Source organism: Sapajus apella, unplaced genomic scaffold (genome assembly GCF_009761245.1).
Source record: "Sapajus apella isolate SASKATOON/1434 unplaced genomic scaffold, GSC_monkey_1.0 scaffold87, whole genome shotgun sequence".
Taxonomy (NCBI): domain Eukaryota; kingdom Metazoa; phylum Chordata; class Mammalia; order Primates; family Cebidae; genus Sapajus; species Sapajus apella.
In genome coordinates this window covers 2,566,195-2,584,059 of record NW_022437027.1, presented here as the reverse complement: position 1 = coordinate 2,584,059, position 17,865 = coordinate 2,566,195, and the positions used below count along the sequence as shown (strand labels likewise).

Here is a 17,865-nt window from a genome sequence, read left to right as displayed (position 1 = left end):
GAGCTGTACATGGTTGTTCTCGTAAGGGTAAACGATGATCAAGATGACAGATGTCAACCACTCTCAGGCCCTCTAAGGATGCCAAGTCTTCTCATATTTCCCCACATTCACAAGGCACCTCTAATTTTAACAGTGTTTGATTAGTAGCACCGTGGTACCGACTGCAGAGGCAATGCCTTTGGGAGATAGACAGGCACCACTGTTTCCTGGAGAATCAGACCCCAAATTCCCCAGTTCATTGTCTTCAGTAATAACAAGCCCTTCTTAAGTCCTCTTGGCTATAAAGGCAGCTGCTAAAAGAAAACCTTTAATTTGTCAGGAAATGAGAGGTTTATGGTTTGAAAACCTTGATATTACCTAGAAATTGGACTTAAATACCTGAAATTCCAATCTCATAATATTAGATCACATGGTAACTCTTAGCCAATCAAAAGAGCCAAACTGGGATGCTTGCAGTTCATTTTGGCATAGGAAAAGACAGATTCAAATTGACATCTAACTGTCGGAAGGAAGCAAATTGATAATTCCAATGGTAATGCTGTTATTTAGTATCAAGGAATACTGATTCCTAAGGTCAATTGCCCAGTAAAGAATCAAGAGGGTAAAAATATAAGCTATCTGTTTGCTCATTTTTTTTTGAGGTAACAAAAGCTAATATAAGGTAAAAAATCACTCTTCTAGGGTTTTTGATGGACACCTGTTACCCTAGAAGGGGGGTGAGTTTTTCTCTTGGAGGATCTCAGTGGTATTGGGACGATTAGATAATGGATTGACAGACAAGGACACACCACTAGATTAAAGGTGATGCTTGAACTCCCATGAACCCAAATGTCCCTGCTGGTCTTTGCTTTCTCATTTCCAACACTGGAGTTTGAGGTTTGCTCTCTAGCTGAATCAAATAGAAGTAAATTATTAGGTGAACGCCTTGGGAGAGCTTTAAAAGTAAATTCCAGCAATCCTGCCTTGAGACAGCTCCACAGTCAGGAGCGTACGTAGTTCTCAAGTCCCATCACCTAACTCCTGCCTGAAACAGAATTTAGAAATGATGTCTCTCATCTCTAAGATGATTAGAGGTCATCATGAGATCAGAACTGACAGTTTCATCTCCCCTGGTCACAAGCAAGTGGCCTCAGAATTTCTTCCCTCCCACCAAGGGAAGAGGCCCAGCGACAGTTGTGTCTGAGAACAGAACTTAACACATTAAGTTCAAAAATATCTTCCACCTGGCAGTATCCTTCCTATGACCACTTCATCCGGGAGAAAAATTATCTTTTTAAAGTGGCACTGGAGTAGAAATGGTTTCAAATTCTCCACTGCCTTTAGCTGGTAGTTTGCAAAGTGTTCCAGACCCAGCATGGGCACTGAGTGAGTTTTACCTTCACCTCTCTTCTGTGTACTGTCTGCGAGAGGCATATAGAGCCCTGTTCCCTTCACAGTGCCTGCAAAATAGAGTTGGTGAGCCAGCCACTGGAGAAGGTCTCCTTAGCATCCTGTAAAACCGAGAGCAGGGAGCGGTACTACTCTGTGTTTCTAGGCAGGCTTGTTTCATGCAGACATTGCCCTCAAGAGCAAGGTGAGGGACCTTTAACAGATGTTTATTGAATGAATTAAAGGTGGTTATATTTTCTAGTTTGAAGTAGGGAAACAGGGAAAGCAGGCAGTACATGGGGGAAGGGAGGCTCTTCTTAGCCCTATTCATATCCCCTCTGTCTGTGGTCCCATCTGCTCCAAGAAGCAGCTCAGCAGCCCTTGTTTGCTCCTGAAGGGGGCAGGGATGCTATAGAGTTGTGTTTAGCATTTGAATCCATCCAGTTTTATCTTATCACCATCATCTCCTGCCTGCCCTGCTCTTTTCACACTAAAGTCACAGCAAACTTTCTAAAATGCAAGTATGACTGCCCCACATTCTTTAGGTCCAGCACTTTAGAACTTCATACATGCACATTTCCTTGCTTACGGTACTCTTTCCATCCCCACTCACCTTTGCCTGGCTGCCTGCTTCTCATCCTCGTTTGTTATTATCTCCAGGAATCCTTCTCTGCTTGGCTGGGCTATCCACCCTGCCACCCTCCCAGAGTCTTCCAATTATATTCTTTACATGCTTCTTCTCAGCGTGGTCTTTCATGTGCTGTGTTATAATCCCCTCTCCCCCTTTCCCCCTTACCTTCCCCTACCTCCACCTCCTTCCCTTTCCCACCACCTTTTCTTCCCCTCCCCATCCGCCTAACCCTTTCTCTTCCCCACCCACCTCTGCCTCCCTCTCTGTCTGTTCCCGTTGAACTGTGAGCTCCATAAGGACAGAGACGGGGTTTTATTTACTATTGTATCTCCAATGCTTAGACCAATCCCTGGCACACAGTAGGTGCTCAATAAATATTTGACAAATAAATAGAAAAATCAGGAAATAAGAATTTTATACCCTGCCAGATTCCATTGGGTTCTTTTTTAATGTAAAGGTTAGCAAGAAATATTTCAGTACAATTGGCCTTCTTTATCTGCAGGCTCCACGTCTGAGGATTCAACCAACCTTGGATCAAAATTATTCAAAAATTAAGTTAAAAATAAGAATACATCCATAAAAATAATGCAAAAAAACCTAATAACTTATAACAGTTATTTACATGGAATTTACATTTTATTTGGTATTATAAGTAATCTAGAGATGATTTAAAGCATACAGAGGAATGTACATAGATTGTATCTGAATACTGTGCCATTTTATATTAGGGAATTTAGCATCTTCAGAGAGTTCTGGTACCAATCCTCTACAGATGCCAAGGGACAATTGTACACCCATTTGTCTTCGCATTAAATGAAAGAAAATTAAAGCCAATGTAAATCTCCATGTATTGTCCTTCTGCTGGCTTGTCTCCCCCCTCTTCATGATCCTACGAGGCTAACAGTCTCTTTGCTTCTGGCTTCCATTGGTTTCAGCAGGAGATTGGAGGTCATAAAGAGAATGTCCTCACCCAGCCACCCACACAATCCCCTTTTATCTTATCCTGTCATTGTGCATTTTCAATACCTGCAATAAATATTGGGATACTAATTAAAAGTATTTAAAAATATAATATTTGTGGGCTTATTGCAGCTCCTTTGTTTGTGGGTGGTGGGGAGGGAGAGAGAGACAGAGATTGGAGCTGGTTTAGAATGCCTATCTTTGCATTTCAGAAAGAGGAAAAAGGAGTATTTTTGTTTGAAAAGTAAATTTATTTTAACAAACTCCCTTATTGTGCACATACTTTAGGAAATCTCTGATCGGAAGAAGTGATTTAAATGGAAAACATCCCGAAATAATAATTAAGGAGAACATCTCTCAACCACGAGGAATTGCTGTTCATCCAATGGCCAAGTAGGTATTTGTAAAAATAAGGCACTGCTCTACAGAGGTCACGTGACAGTTCATGGTTGCTATGCTAGTGTGCAAAACCACAGACCAAGAAAATCCATGCAATTTGTTCAAATCTTCAGAAATGATATGGCTAGCATGAATTCCTGTCCTTTTAATGTCTCGATTTTCTACTCTTGTATAATAATGTTATTGTTTATAGGCTCTTTTAAGTAAATTCGATTTCTTTTTGAAAGAAAAATACGTTGTAATTCATTTACTGACTAGACTGAATCATCTATATTCTTTAAAAATCTGCACTTGTTTGCTGAACAGAAAAGGATATTTGGATTGTATGACATATGAGTTTTATTTAGAAAAATCATAACTTCAAATGAGAGGTCATTCCTAGATTTTAGATGACAGAAAATTGAAATTGTGAAAGGTTAGAAGACTATGCTGTTAGTTGTGAATTAGTGACAAATTTTTATTTAGAGATTAAAGGACAATAAAGGATTTCTTCTTAGTTGTTAAAAAAAAGATAAAAACCAACCCTATTTTATTTACGCTGGAAATTTCACAATGATTGATGGGTGATAATATATTGATAGTAGCTGATCATTGATTTGGAGCCAGCCAAATGATTAAAACTGTGAGAATGTAACCATTTCTAAACAGGCCAATGAAAAGATATGAACCATATCGACTTCAAAAAATATGTACCGAACACATGATTTATGAAAGTTAAAATTAACTGAGTTAATAGAGTACATTGCATAAAACTGGATAACAGATAATTATGATCTTTCCTTTATGTTATAGTTTTATAAATCCAGTGAATTTTACATACACATAACAGAAGAACAGGCTAGCAAGATTTCATTGCCTTTTTGCAGTACAAAATGCGAATTCAAGAATATTTTACTTAAAAACACTTTTAATTGGTCATATACTGCAATTTTTAAACTAATTTCTTTTTTATCTGATGATCTGAGCCTTAATTCAACATTTCTTTTCAAAGATGCTTTACACAGACAATTGTTCTGCTTTTGAAAATTATTTGTCCAACACACAGTGCTATCTCTTCTTCTGTATTCCTTAGTGTGCCACTTTAGCATATTATGAAGTAATTTACATTGATATTTTCAAAGATGAAAGAACAGAATAATGTCTTTTGTGCAGATATTATTTGTTGTGTGCTTTCTTGATTAAAGGAGATTATTCTGGACTGATACAGGGATTAATCCACGAATTGAAAGTTCTTCCCTCCAAGGCCTTGGCCGACTGGTTTTAGCCAGCTCTGATCTAATCTGGCCCAGTGGAATAACGATAGACTTCTTAACTGACAAGTTGTACTGGTGCGATGCCAAGCAGTCTGTGATTGAAATGGCCAATCTGGATGGTTCAAAACGCCGAAGACTTACCCAGAACGATGTAGGTGAGGCTTTGGGATGGGTGATATCTTCATCTTGACTGAGTGTTTATGAGTGTTAAATACAAAATATGTTTACACACACACACATCCACACACACACCCCCCACACTTAGCTATCTGGGTGAATATGGAATAGAGGCAGACTTCTCCAGGGAATCATGAGCTGCAAGGCTTACCTTAATGTTGGAATATCGGGTAAAAAATAGTGTTGTATAATCATTTCTCTTTCCAAGAAGTCCCAAAATCAGAATGAAAATATTAAAATTTTCTAAACTCCTTTAGGAATAAGAACTTGGTTCAGCTGTTTTCATTTCTTATGTTTTAGAAAATGTGGTTCACAACAGTGTTAATGTAGGCACTTTTAGACATGCATGAATATCAGTTGATAACGTGTGCAAAGCTTAATATAGTTTCCTCCCCTATTTTCAGATTTTACATGGGGTATATTTTCATAAATATCTTTAAAACATTGTAGCTTATGCCAGCTGTTAAAAGAACTATAAAATGGCTACGAGATTATATAAACAGTGGGAAATTGATTTCGCTCCAGGAAGGTACAAAGACAGTATTTGAACCGGGCCTTGTGGTAAATAGATGATAGCAAAAGATTATAAGGCTGCAAAATTGGTCTTTGCATGATAGTACTTCCAGGATGTGTTGACTAAACTTAATCCTGAATTTAGTGGAGGGACATTGAATGTTCTTGCACATAAAATGTGTGTGTTGAGATTGGTGTATTTGGAGAGCTGGTTAGGTAAAGTATAGGAGTTTGATTGGAATTTGGAGGGAAGGAGGACTATAGCGGTTGCCCAGGCAACAATTAGTAATGGCCTGAGATTGAACATTGTCATTTAAAAGTGGAATGAAGGATTATGATATTAAAAATTATTGTGGATAAAAATTAAGAGTATTTTGTAACATTGCATATAGGAAATGAGAGTCAGGGAAGTGTGGAAGTTGCTTTGGAGAGTTAGAAACTGATTGGGGAGATGAACAAAGTGGTCTGTTTCATTTAGGAAGAAGCTAACAAACGAATAACCTGTCTAACACATCTATTTTACTCATTTTCTTTGGCTAAAGATAAGTATAATTTAAAATTTTGGGGGCCAGGCATGGTGGCTCACGCCTGTAATCCCAGCACTTTGGGAGGCCAAGGCAGGCAGATCACGAGGTCAAGAGATTGAGACCATCCTGGCCAACATGGTGAAACCCTGTCTCTACTAAAAATACAAAAAAATTAGCTGGGTGTGGTGGCGCACACCTGTAGTCCCAGCTACTTGGGAGGCTGAGGCAGGAGAATTGCTTGAACCCAGGAGGAAGAGGTTGCAGTGAGCGGAGGTCGCACCACTGCACTCCCCAGCCTGGTGCCTGGTGACGGAGTGAGACTCCGTCTCAAAAAAAAAAAAAAAAAAAAAAAAAAAAAAATTGGGCTGAGACCATGGTGATTTAAAAAAAAAAAAAATTAAAATTTTATGTATGTCTAAGATTCTCTAAAAATTAAAGATATACTTCACAATAAATGATATGCTTATGTACAACCTTAGACTTTATCATCCATTTACTTCAGGGGTATTTTTTGAGATATTATAGGAACTGGAGATACACTGGAGACTAAAACAAATATGATTTCTGTAAAGCCAAGGAATCTAGTGCAGAATACATACATTATTTAAAAAATAAAAACAAAAAAAAACCATCATCCAGGCTGGGCATAGTGGCTCACACCTGTAATCCCAGCACTTTGGGAGGCCAAGGCAGAAGGATCACTAGAACCCAAAAGTTTGAGTCCAGCCTGGCCAACATGGCAAAACCCTGTCTCTACTAAAAATACAAACATTAGCTGGGCGTGGTGGCAAGCACCTGTAATCCCTCTGCTACCCAGGAGGCAGAGGTGAGAAAATCACTTGAGCCTGGGAGGTTGAGGCTGTAGTGATCCGTGATCACGCAGCTGCACTCCAGTCTGGGTGACAGAGTGAGACCCTGTCTCAAAAAAACAAAAAACAAAAAATACATCATCCAAATAAATATAAAATTGTAGCTTTGACATAAAAGGTAGAAAGGAATTTGAAAATTTCTGACCAGAATGTGAGGACACCATATTCTAAACCAAAAAGCATAGCAGATACTTTGTGAATCATTTATATTGCTACTATATGACTAATCCAATTGACTATTGAAGGCCATTATCAAATAATTTTATATTAAATTATGTAAGTAATATTCTCATCATTACAGTGCCATCTATTGGTATATATGTGGTAGCTTCCCAACTGACAGTTCAGGATTTCTAACAGTGGATGTTATGTGCTCTTAGCACAAAAATGATAACTGAAGTAATGCATTTGTTAGTTGGCTAGATTCAGCCATTCCACAATGTGTGTGTGTGTATATATATATATATATATATATATATATATATATATATATATAAAACATCATGTTGTACATGATAAAAACATGTATTATCTGTCTATTAAAAATGTATTTTAAGAGGTTTATGGTCTTCTTAATTTAAAATACAATTAGTTGTGGCTTTTCTGTAAACAAAAAATAGGAAAGATTACGTCTAGTGTGGGGTGTTTGTTGAAACACTATAGCTAATTCTAACATGTGCTTTAACATGGATGAATTCCTGAGGATACTGTGCCAAGTGAAATAAGCTAGTCACAAAAAGACACGTACTGTACAATTCCAATTATTTGAGGTATCTAGAGTAGCTAAATTCATAGGGAAAAAAAGTAGAATGGTGGTTTCCAGGGATGAGGGAGAGGAAATGAGAAGTGGTTTAATGGACATAGAGTTTCAGTTTTGCAAGATGAAAAAATTCTAGAGATTGGCTGTACAACAATGTGTGAATGTACTTAACACTACTGAACTTAGAAATGGCTGAGATGGTAAGTTTTCTGTTATGCTTTTTCACCGTGATAAAAAAGCACTATAGCTATTTTTAAAATTCCCTTGCTGTACTTAAGGCTTTAATTTGGGACCAAGGACTAGAGACTAAAATGAATCTTAATGACCTCGGTCAACAATGGTAAGCCAGAGACTCATTGTAACCAGGACAAGTTATTTGAGTTTGCCACCAGTAGGGGAAGACATTCATTCCAATCTGTCAAACGTTTACAAAAAGAGTGGCCTGTGGGAATGTGAGCAGCCTTGATTAAAACATCCAACTTGAGCTTCTTTAGCTTTAGTCTCTAACCACTTGAGAGAGAACGTTAAAACATTCCCTTATGTGTTCGATACTTGCATGCCTTCTCAGAGCAGTTTCAGTGGCACGGAGAGGTAGGACTGATGGAGGTAGCTCAGAAGGATGCCCTCTTACTGTCAGTAGGAGCCATGAAAATGGAGGCAGCAGATAATAAGTGAGTCTTTCAAAAACTTGGCTAAAAAGGGAAGGAAAGAGACCAAGAGGAGCTAGAGGGGTCACAGGGATAAGGAGATGAAGATGGGAGAGAGGATATTAGACAGAAGGAATGAAGCTAGTGGAATGAAGAGAGTGGAGATGTAAGAGAAAGAGGTGGTTGTTGAGGAATCTAGGCCCTAGAGAAGGCAGGAAGGGTGACCTCAGGGGCATAGGTCAATATTAAATAAGGAGAGAGGAAAGGAGGTGGGGCACTAATGCAGACAAATGTGTTGGTGGAGATGGGAACATAGAGAGACTCTTATACAATTACCTCAAATTTTGAAAAATCCTTATGACACCCTGTGAATTCGACCTACCGCTTATTACTGCTGCTCAAAAGAATGAGAACCTAAGGCAAAGAGTGGTAAGATAAGTTACTCAAGTTCAGTCTATAAGTAGTGACAGATGTACTAAACAAATAAAATTCCACCTTTGCCTCCTTCTTGGTGCTAGGAAGACAATCAGCCCACATTCTCCCACTCTGCAAATGTTGGGTGATAAAAGGCTTTGCTGGGACCCCATACCACTGGGATCCCATTCTAAAGCGAGGTTCCCTCCTCACGTGGGCTCTCCGTGAGGCAGGTATAAGTCAGTGGCTCGCTCATAATTTGCTGAGTAGCTAAAGAGTTGATTTAGTGAAGGAATGGTGTGTAAATTTCAAGCCTTGTCCTTTCCATAATCATTGCAAAGACAAAGAAGGTGTATTTAACAAATTTGAATTGTTTCCAGGTCACCCGTTTGCTGTAGCCGTGTTTCAGGATTATGTGTGGTTCTCAGACTGGGCTATGCCATCAGTAATAAGGGTAAACAAGAGGACTGGCAAAGATAGAGTACGTCTCCGAGGCAGCATGTTGAAGCCCTCATCACTGGTTGTGATTCATCCACTGGCAAAACCAGGTATACACTGGAGATATTACACCATCTTTCCTTGGCAGGAATCTGCAACTATTTTAATGGTTTGATGTCATGCAGTTGGGGTGGGGGTGGAGGGGATTTTGTAATTTTCACTAACTGCGTAGATGTTAAGATTTTCTAGGATTTAGGTTTAAGACAATATGGTAGTTTGGTCATTGGGGCTTTATCCCTTCAATTTCATCTCTTTTCTTGAACAACTTTTACTTACCTGCTACATTTCAAAGAGCCTTGGGTTAAAGGCACTAAGGGCAGGCAATTTAGACACGGACAGTGGACACTTGGACCTTCCCATACCCCTGAGGGTGCCAGTGAGTGGGTGTCAGCCAGGAGTGAGCCAATGAAAAAGGCATCTCGCATTTTATAGTAGCTCTTTTTTCTGAATTGCTCTTTGTCAGTTTGACTAGATGATGAATCAGGAAATACGAATCACATTTGACTAAAGAGCCTCTTGAACAAAAGTACTGGCTATACTCAGTACTCATAAGGTAATAACATTTTGGCTTTATCTTAGAATCAGTGGCTTCTTGGGGGAACTCTTCTGAAATAACTATTGATACACCCTTTGTTTAGATCCACTGCGTTTCTCTCCCTAAAAGCTGTAGCTTCCGAAAAGCAAGCTGTAGACTTGGATTCATAGCATCCTTTTCATCTCCAGACTCACCTGTGAATTTGCCTCTTCTCTACTAGGAGCAGATCCCTGCTTATATCAAAATGGAGGCTGTGAACATATTTGCAAAGAGAGGCTTGGAGCTGCTTGGTGTTGGTGTCGTGAAGGTTTTGTGAAAGCCCCAGATGGGAAAATGTGTCTGGCTCTAGATGGCCATCAGCTGTTGGCAGGTAATATGTTAAATTATGTATCAAATTATCTAACTTTGGTGCAGGAATACAGCTGTACATCCATCCCTGTGCTTTCACTGATTTTTAATATTTTGGATGTTAAAAGCTTTCCTGTTTTTAGGAATGCTAAGAATTTGTTTTTTTATTTGTTATCCTCTGTTGAGTTTTGAGTTCCTTATTACAGGCACAATTCAATTGACCTCTAGCCATAAAAGTCTTAAGTTCCAAGCCCTCCACCTCCCCATCTATAGTGGAGTAGGTCCCAGACTTGGAACTAAGTGTCAAAATTGTATCACCTCACAAAAATGTTTAGAGATATTTTGTTTAGAAGTTTTATGTCCTCAATTTTAGAGGTAGTAGTGTATGATCTCCCTATCACATGACAAGGCTTAATAGGAAAAGCAAAGTCCTGTATAAAAAATAACTTCAAGATATCAAATAAATGTGGGAAATCCAGCCTGAGAAGGCTTGTGATGTGCTTTTTTTACAAAGTAGATATGACTCTGAGGAAAAGGAAGAGTGAGCCAAGTGTGACATGTACCCAGTAGCACCGAGTTGCCTCCCATGAACGTGCAACCAAATAATCTGGGCATCTTTGGATTCATCCCTTGATATCTTTCTACCAGAAATATACTAAAGATAATTTACATTTTATTAATTTTTTTAAAGTTATATTTATCTGGTAAGCGTGGTATAAATATAAGTAAAGTGACAGATTGATGAAAAATAAATAAATCTAGCCACAGACCTGAATTGGATACTTTGGATTTTCAGAATTTTCTATTAATTGTTGCCTTAGTTCAACAGTTCTCAAACCTCTTGGTTTCAGGATCCCTTTACAAAAATTATTGAGAATCTCAAAGAGTTTTTATGTATATCTGTCAATATTTATGATCTGAAAATTTACAACACAATTGAGAAATCTATTGACATTACAACAATAAATGTACCTATTAATATATATTTTATAAAAGTAACCGAAATAAGTACATTTTCCAAATCAAAAAATATGTATCGAGAAGAGTGACACTGTTTTACATTGATAACTCTAATGTCTGTCTTACAGAGGGTAGCTGGATGCTCGTGTCTACATCTATGTTAAATCTGTCATGTGTCATCTTGGTTGAAGTCTATGAACACAGACATAGAGTTGGAAAAGGGCTATTACAATAGCCTTTTGAGGTGCCTTTTTTGGATATAGACGGTAGCTTCCTAAAGCTTAGTTGCAATGTGGAATCTGACATTGGCAACAGTTATTGCCAGCTGTGTTCCTTGCTTGAGGTGACAGGCTCACTTCATTCGTTTTTAAGGAAAAGTGGATGTTAGCTATGTACCCAAGTCTTAATAGCACAATTTTCCTTTTTTTAAGTAAAATAAGGGGCTATGAAAAAAGACGTCAGTTTCAGCTCACAATTCAAAAATTGCTTGTGTTTTTCCTCTAGATAACCATCATAACTTCAGTATGCACTGAAAGAATTTATATGTATTTCTTATTTTATTACCTAGAATGTTAAAAAGCTGTGTAGCTAATGGTTGAGAGTTTTAAAATTAATAATTCTTATTGATTCAAAACGATCTTCTTGTGAAACTGGATTTTATTTCTATTTTTTGAGACAGGTGTCCTTCTGTTGCCCAGGCTGGAGTACAGTGGCATGATCATGGCTTGCTGCAGCCTTGGACCCCCAGGCTCAAGTAGCTGGACCCCACCTTAGCCTCCTAGTAGCTGGGACCACAAGTGTACACAACCATGCCTGGCTAATTTATTTTTATTTTTTGTGGAGACAAGATCTTGCTATGTTGCCCAGGCTGGTCTTGAACGTCTAGACTCAAGTGGTCCTCCCACCTCAGCCTCCCAAAGTGCTGTGATTACAGGTGTCAGCTACCCTGCCCAGCCAAATTTTTTTCCATTTCCTTTATTATTTATTTTTATTTTTTTGAGACAGGGTCTTGCTCTGTTATCCAGGCTAGAGTGCAGTAGCATGATCTCAGCTCACTGCAACCCCTGCCTCTGGGGTTCAAGAGATTCCTCTGCCTCAGCCTCCTGAGTAGCCAGGATTACAGGTGTGCACCACCATGCCCAGCTAATTTTTGTATTTTTAGTAGAGATGGAGTTTCACCATGTTGGCCAGGCCAGTCTCAAACTCTTGGCCTCATGTGATCCACCCATCTTGGCCTCCCAAAGTGCTGGGATTACAGGCATGAACCACTGTACTCAGCCTTTTTTCTTCTTTTTAAAAATGAGTGTGTGGCGGTAAAGAGCTGAGCTGCTGGTAGAGTTTGCTGTCATTTCCTTTTTCCATACTAAGGCACCAGCTGTTACCCACATTCCTTTGGCCATAACAGTACAAATGTGAACATGGTGGAAAAAGGCAATTAACTTTATTGTATTATTAAGAAAAGACTTACAGGGACTTAAGCCTTTAGGGACTCTCTGAAGGATGATCCCAGGGTTCTGAGGATCACAATTTAGAAAACTGCTATCTTACAGAATCCATTTCTCCCCTATTCTGAGAGTGGGGAGTGCATGAATCTTACACCTGTATTAAATTATGACTTTTTTGTGTCCTTTCATATTATAAAATGTAGGTAAAATCAGACTAAAATAAGCGTGAAAGCAGCGTAAAGGAGAAAAAATGTGTATGGAAGACAAGCTGGGGCGATCACCTCTCTATTTTGTCCTTGATAACCGTGGGCTGTAATTATGAGCTGATTATTCCCTAAGGATTTTGGTATTTTACTCCTGTTTTTTGCCAGTACCTGAAAGAGTCCTATCTTTCTTCCCTATTGGTTCCTTACCCCCCAAATCATTAAGTGCTCAGTGAAAATGAGAGGAATGGGATAGCAGGGTGAGGTTTACTAAGTTACCAAGACGCTGACAGTTTGAATCCTCTTACTCTAAGGATGAGTCTGAACTCACAACAAATGAATAATCATAAATATAAATTAAATCAAACTTTTTTTTTAAACAGAAAAGCCAAATTTAATTGCATTTATTGACCGTCAATAGGTGGTGAAGCTGATCTAAAGAACCAAGTAACACCACTGGACACCTTATCTAAGACCAGAGTGTCAGAAGATAACATCACAGAGTCTCAACACATGCTAGTGGCTGAAATCTTGGTGTCAGGTATGAATAACCTGTTCTGTAATGTACCTTTGGCTCCAGCAGTTTCCATCCTACTGATGAGAAATTTTGAATTACCTTTCTAACTTAATATTGGCTAAGTTCTACACAAGGCTAATAAAGCCAAACCTTGGACTCAAGTCTGTCTCTTCTGAATGATGTGCCTGAGAAAGATGGCTGCATATTAGCCTGGACATGAACAGCACACCTTGAGAGTCTTTGGATGAGAGTCTTTGTTCTGTGAAGAAATACAACCTGGAAACAAAAGTAAAACATAGGACAATATATTTGAATGTATCTCCATCCATACCTGATATTTTTGGTATTTGGTCCGCCTGGCTGTTTTTCCATTAGCCTGAAAAGTTGATAGTAATTGATAAGCAAATATAGGTTGACTGCTTCAACTGCTGCAGAAGGTCCACAAATGGCAAATGTTGAAATTCTTTTCTTCTGTGTTGCACATTTGTCACCAAAATGCCAAATCTTGTGTTCAGTAAGTAACAACTTTAGAGAGCCTAAGTCTTTTATGTTCTATATTCACTCAGGAGGTCAGTGGTTTTCCAACTGGGTTCAGCTTAGCCCTAGAACTTATGCAAACCCCCCCTTTCACTGTAGGTCACTGCCCTTTAAGCAGTGTAACTTGACTTTGAAACATTTTGTTTCTTTGTGTTACTGAGTAACACTTTATTTTAATAAGATTTATGTGGAAAAAAAAAAAAAGGTTTCAAAACTCCACATTAGGACATTTAAGGAAATGCTTTATCCAACGTTTGTGGTCTGCAAACTACTTTTTTGATGTACAGGGCTCTGGGGACCTCTTACCTTATCAGTGTGATTTTTAAAATAAGATAAAAATAAGGAGGTTCACAATTTTAGTAATAACAATGACTAACATTTGCAGAGAATGTTAGATTATATATATAGTCATTCCTCTGTATCCACAGGGGATTGATTCCAGGATCTCCGAGTATATCAAAATCTGCGCATATATAAATCCCAAAGTCACCCCATGCAGCCCAGGTATACAAAACACCAGGCATCTGCATAGGCAGGTTTCACATCCCACCAATAATACTGATCTGTGTTCAGTTGAAAAAACTCCAGGTATAAGTGGACCGGTGCAGTTCAAACCCGTGTTGATCGAGCGTCAATTGTAATCTCTAATTTGCTCCTTATTACAAATCAGTTTGCAGATGTGAAAGCTGAGAGACTAAGATATATTAAGTTAGTGTCTTGATCAAAGGTTTTTGAAAATTATGACCAAATAATTAATTCATGTAAAAATAAGAAGTTCTGGAAAACTTTGTTAATGTTAGGAATATTATGTGTTCAGCAATTTATTTGGCATACGCTGTGCTAAGTGCTGGGGAAAGCAAGATGAGCTGAATACCACCCCAGTCCTCAAGGCCACAGTTTGTTGTGGACACAAACAACATGATAGAATAAAATACTTTAAACCAATGTTAAGGATATAGAGAACCTTGGCAAAGTCACCAGGAGTCCCTAGAGGTTCATAGAGCATATTTCGAATGACTGATGGTTGAGGGACTGAAAGACTAAGATAAATGACAGATGGGTGGGAATAGGGGAGCGATTAAGTGACCAAGGATTTGTGAATTTGTCTTAATACCTAGAGCCTGGTGTAGAATAGAGGGGACTGATTGTCCTGGTGAAAAACTCCTCATCTTTCTATACTCGGATTGTGTTCTGTGTTGTCCTAGCCTGTGAAGTCTTACTTCCACATAAGTCAGGCTCAGGGGTCTAATTTCTGTTTCAGAGTGAGATTTCACATCAACAAAGTATCTATGGCTAAAAGACAATGTGAAAACGCCACATTAGGATTTTAGAGTATCTAAAATTCTTAACGTGGCCTGCTGGGCTCTGTATGAACCAACCTTTAGATACCTCCCCAGTCTCAACAAGGGCTCATCAGCCCTTTTGCCCTTGACTTTCTGCGGCCTGCTTCCATCACCTGGCCTTGTTTCTAACAGACACGGACATGTGCCCTAGTTGTTTTCTCAGCCTATGCTGTGCTTCTTTTTCTTTTTTCTTTTCTTTTTTTAATTATGCTTTAAGTTCTGGGGCACATGTGCAGATCTTGCAGGATTGTTACATAGGTACACACATGCCATGCTGGTTTGCTGCCTCCATCTCCCTTTCACCTACATTAGGTATTTCTCCTGATGTTATTCCTCTCCAACCTCCCTACCCCCTGCTATCACTCCCCTAGTCCCCGAGCCCCCAACAGACCCCCGTGTGTGATGTTTCCCTCTCTGTGTCCATGTGTTCTCATTGTTTAACACCTACTTATGAATGAGAACATGGGGTGTTTGGTTTTCTGTTCTTGGGTCAGTTTGCTGAGAATGATGGTTTCGAGATTCATCCATGTCCCTGCAAAGGAGATGAACTCATCCTTTTTTTATGGCTGCATAGTATTCCATGGTGTACATGTGCCACATTTTCTTTATCCAGTCTATCCTTGATGGGCATTTGGGTTGGTTCCAAGTCTTTGCTATTGCAAACAGTGCTGCAATGAACATATGTGTGCATGTATCTTTATAACAGAATAATTTATAATCCTTTGGGTATATTCTCAGTAATGGGATTGCTGGGTCAAATGGTAGGATGATAAGCAACTTCAGCAAAGTCTCAGGATACAAAATCAATGTGCAAAAATCACAAGCATTCCAATACACCGATAACAGACAAACAGAGAGCCAAATCATGAGTGAACCCCCATTCACAATTGCTACAAAGAGAATAAAATACCTAGGAATACAACTAACAAAGGACGTGAAGGACCTCTTCAAGAAGAACTACAAACCACTGCTCAAGGAAGTAAGAGAGGACACAAACAGATGGAAAAACATTCCATGCTCATGGTTAGGAAGAATCAATATCATGAAAATGGCCATACTGCCCAAAGTAATTTATAGATTCAATGCTATCCCCATCAAGCTACCATTGACCCTCACAGAACTGGAAAAAACCACCTTAAATTTCATGTGGAACCAAAAAAGAGCCTGCATAGCCAAGACAATCCTAAGCAAAAAGAACGAAGCTGGAGGTATCACACTACCTGACTTCAAACTATACTACAAGGCTACAGTAATCAAAACAGCACAGTACTGGTACCAAAAAAATATATAGGCCAATGGAATAGAACAGCGGTCTCAGAAGTAACACCACACACCTACAACCATCTGATCTTTGACAAACCTGACAAAAACAAGCAAAGGGGAAAGGATTCCCTGTTTAATAAATGGTGTTGGGAAAAACTGGCTAACCATGTGCAGAAAGCTAAAACTGAACCCATTCCCTACACCTTATACAAAAATTAACTCCAAATGGATTAAAGATTTAAACATAAGAACTAATACCATAAAAACCCTAGAAGAAAACATAGGCAATACCATTCAGGACATAGGCATAGGCAAGTACTTCATGACTAAAACACCAAAAACAATGGCAGCAAAAGCCAAAATAGACAAATGGGATCTAATTAAACTTAAGAGCTTCTGCACAGCAAAAGAAACAATCATCAGTTTCCAGTGATGTGAACTGGAACCAGCCACCAACAGAATGGGAAATAATTTTTGCAAGCTACCCATCTGACAAAGGGTTAATATCCAGAATCTACAAAGAACTTAAACAAATTTACAAGAAAAAAACAAACATCCTCATCAAAAAGTGGGTGAAGGATATGAACAGTCACCTTTCAAAAGAAGACATTTATGTGGCCAACAAATATGGTATGTTTCTTAACCCTTCTAAGTCATGTGTGCCCTTCTGTCCTCAGCCTTTCCTAGTTCCCAACTGGGCTAGGTTGCCTATTACAGCTCTCTTAGAACCTCAGTTCTGCCCCTTGATCATACTCATCACACTTGTACTTCAATAACCAATTATGCAAAACAGCAGAGCCCTTGTCAATAGCAGAACCTATTCTTCACCACAATATTTTTGGCTCTCAGGAAGGCCCAATACATCATAGGTACTTTTGAATGAATTATATTAGTTTTACTAACAGGACCTGAAGTTTCTTCTAGTCTGATAAGGTTAATTCTTATTTAAATTATCACAATATCTTTCTTTTTCATCCTTATTTAAATGTGTATTAAAGAGTGTTTGATCAAATATTTGAACAAATATCTTGGTCAAGAGTTTTTCTTTATTTTTTTTTTTGGTCACCTTTTATTCTCATCCTTAGAACTATTATGAAAAATAGACCTGGCAGAAATTGTCACAACTATTTTAGAGAAGAGGAATGTGAGCACAAGCATTTGTTTCTTCCAGAGCTCCTTTGTAGCATGCATAAATATGTATATATAAAACTCTGGCTGTAGCCGTCCCTCCTACAACTGCATAACTATTGCTTTTCATTACACACAGCTGCCTTGGGTTTGCATGTTACTAAATAAATCCTGAATCATATTCTAATTTAAGATAATTCTGCAAGTGATTTAAAATGTCATGGGTAATCGCATACCGTCCACTTTACACTCTAAGCAGCTTTGTGATTTGGGAGCTAGTCTTCCAAATAAATGCTGAATTAAATGGATAATTGATTTGGTCTGAACTTATCCATCTCTAGGAGTCATGAGTGACAGGAGATGACCAAGCAACCATGAAAGGCAACTGCTCCCACAAGAGAAATCTTCTTGCTCAAGTAGCTAAGCAAATCAAATGCAATTACCCAATGTCTGCATTCACATGCCACCTGAATCCTACTTAGATCATTTAACTTTCTTTAATTTATCAGCAAGTTTGGAGGGCTTTAAAAAAAATGTCTCCTGTACTTAGATGAGCAAACTTACCAGTTA

General features: G+C 38.6%; 1 protein-coding gene across 4 annotated transcripts in view; it reads left to right on the top strand.

Moving 5' to 3' along the window:
• EGF (epidermal growth factor) overlaps positions 1-17,865 on the top strand; it is a 90,856-nt gene that overhangs the window by 47,110 nt on the left and 25,881 nt on the right. For all 4 annotated transcript variants that reach the window (XM_032254754.1, XM_032254756.1, XM_032254755.1 and 1 more), the window contains exons 12-16: positions 3,248-3,352; positions 4,543-4,766; positions 8,899-9,066; positions 9,772-9,921; positions 12,929-13,048. In XM_032254754.1, coding sequence (XP_032110645.1) covers positions 3,248-3,352; positions 4,543-4,766; positions 8,899-9,066; positions 9,772-9,921; positions 12,929-13,048 — 767 coding nt within the window. The remainder of the gene's footprint in view (positions 1-3,247; positions 3,353-4,542; positions 4,767-8,898; positions 9,067-9,771; positions 9,922-12,928; positions 13,049-17,865) is intronic.